Source organism: Poecilia formosa, unplaced genomic scaffold (genome assembly GCF_000485575.1).
Source record: "Poecilia formosa unplaced genomic scaffold, Poecilia_formosa-5.1.2 Scaffold67, whole genome shotgun sequence".
NCBI classification, from domain to species: Eukaryota; Metazoa; Chordata; class Actinopteri; order Cyprinodontiformes; family Poeciliidae; genus Poecilia; species Poecilia formosa.
In genome coordinates this window covers 293,906-295,546 of record NW_006800006.1, presented here as the reverse complement: position 1 = coordinate 295,546, position 1,641 = coordinate 293,906, and the positions used below count along the sequence as shown (strand labels likewise).

General features: G+C 37.2%; 1 protein-coding gene across 1 annotated transcript in view; it reads left to right on the top strand.

Annotated features, from left to right (window-relative positions):
- The first annotated feature begins 367 nt into the window (after positions 1–367).
- LOC103139958 (agouti-signaling protein-like) overlaps positions 368–1,641 on the top strand; it is a 7,619-nt gene continuing 6,345 nt past the window's right edge. Inside the window, exons 1-2 of the mRNA XM_007554844.2 lie at positions 368–533; positions 632–751. Of these exons, the coding sequence (XP_007554906.1) occupies positions 643–751 (109 nt within the window). The 5' untranslated portion in view covers positions 368–533; positions 632–642. The remainder of the gene's footprint in view (positions 534–631; positions 752–1,641) is intronic.

Below are 1,641 nucleotides of genomic sequence, written 5' to 3'. Positions count from 1 at the left end.
GTTAAGTATCTGATTAGGATTATGAGCTGTTAATGACATTTTCGTAGTATTCAAAATTTCAGAGATGCTGAAATTTGGGTTTCTGTTGTCTGAAAACCCACAATCGTCAAATATTACAAGAAATAGAGGCTTAGAATATGTCACTTTATGCGTTATGATTCTTTACGACATACGAGTTTCACTTTTTGAGATAACTGCAAAGAAATGCTGCATATTTACGCTGCATTCATATTTTAGATGTAGTAGTACCTAAATAACGAATTGGTTAAATGAAACCCAAAATTCACCTCTGTTTTTACCTCCGTTTTACAAGCTGCCTCCGAAATATAATGTTAATAGGATGTTCGTGTTAAACATGGAGAGCAGCACCCACAGCATCACCTCCCGCCGCGTCTCGAGACGGTGACGCGGGGGCGGCGCGCTCCGCTCCGCCTTTTCGTCGCTCGCGCTCGGCCTAAGTAGAAGCTTAAGACCTCGTCAGAGTCGCACACAGAGCCGAGCCTTCAAAACCGAAGATAAGGGAGAGCAACAAAGTAAGCGAACCGACGTTTCCATTTTCACCCTTCACTTTTTTCAACAGCCGCTGACACACATTTTCTGAGTGTGAGGGTGATTTTTCTATCTTCAACAGGTTCCAGCACCATGAGAAGGACCGCCGGCAGACACTTGTTGTGCTTGCTGCTGCTTTTCTTTCCGCTCTCGTGGGCAGAGGACACGAAAAAAGACGCGAGGAAGACCGAGAATGTTACAGGTATGGACGTTTAGCAAACACATTGCAGCTGGCTTTGTTTTCTGCTGTTTATTATTCATAATAATTGTGTGCCTGTGGGATACATGGTGTGCGGAAATTATGGATAGATCCTACATAAAGCTTAGTATTTCTTTAGTGCGTCTTACAATATATGCTTCCATCTCACATCTGGCAAACTTAGAAAAGTCTGAGAAATTAGCTCATTTCTCTCTTTATGTGGCTTAGATTTAAGTGTCTACAACTGCTTAATGACGAGCATTTTAAAGCTCACCTGTTTATGCATGCGGTATTTTGGGTTTTATCAATCAAACTGTAGATGTACTTCATTAACACTTTTTGAAAATGTTATTTTACTTTTAGCTAAATAATGCATCTGATAGAGCAATATTCGTTTATTAATCAAATATCAAGACATTTTTATTGGTTCAAAAAGACTTTGTTAAGAAAATTGAAACAAAAAGTTTGCAGGAAATTAAAAGACATGTTCACTTTAATGTCTATAGTTAAATCAGACCAAACTTGTCTTGTTTCAGGTCAATCAGAATTACTGAAAACTATTTCTATTTGCTGCAGTAATGAGAGAAACATGTCAGGTTTAAGTCTTTAAAATCAAAAGTTTATATACATTATTCTTTGGTTGCACTGCCTTTGAACTCTATGACTTTGGTCATAAAAACCATGGTTCCTGACACTCAAGAAATTATTCTGAAGACTCCTCTTGTTTATTTTCATTTACTTAAAAAACACATCACACCCACATAATGTAACTTTTTATTTTTGGACTTAAATGTATGTTGTGAAATATATCTATCTATCTATCTATCTATCTATCTATCTATCTATCTATCTATCTATCTATCTATCTATCTATCTATCTCTCTCTCTCTCTC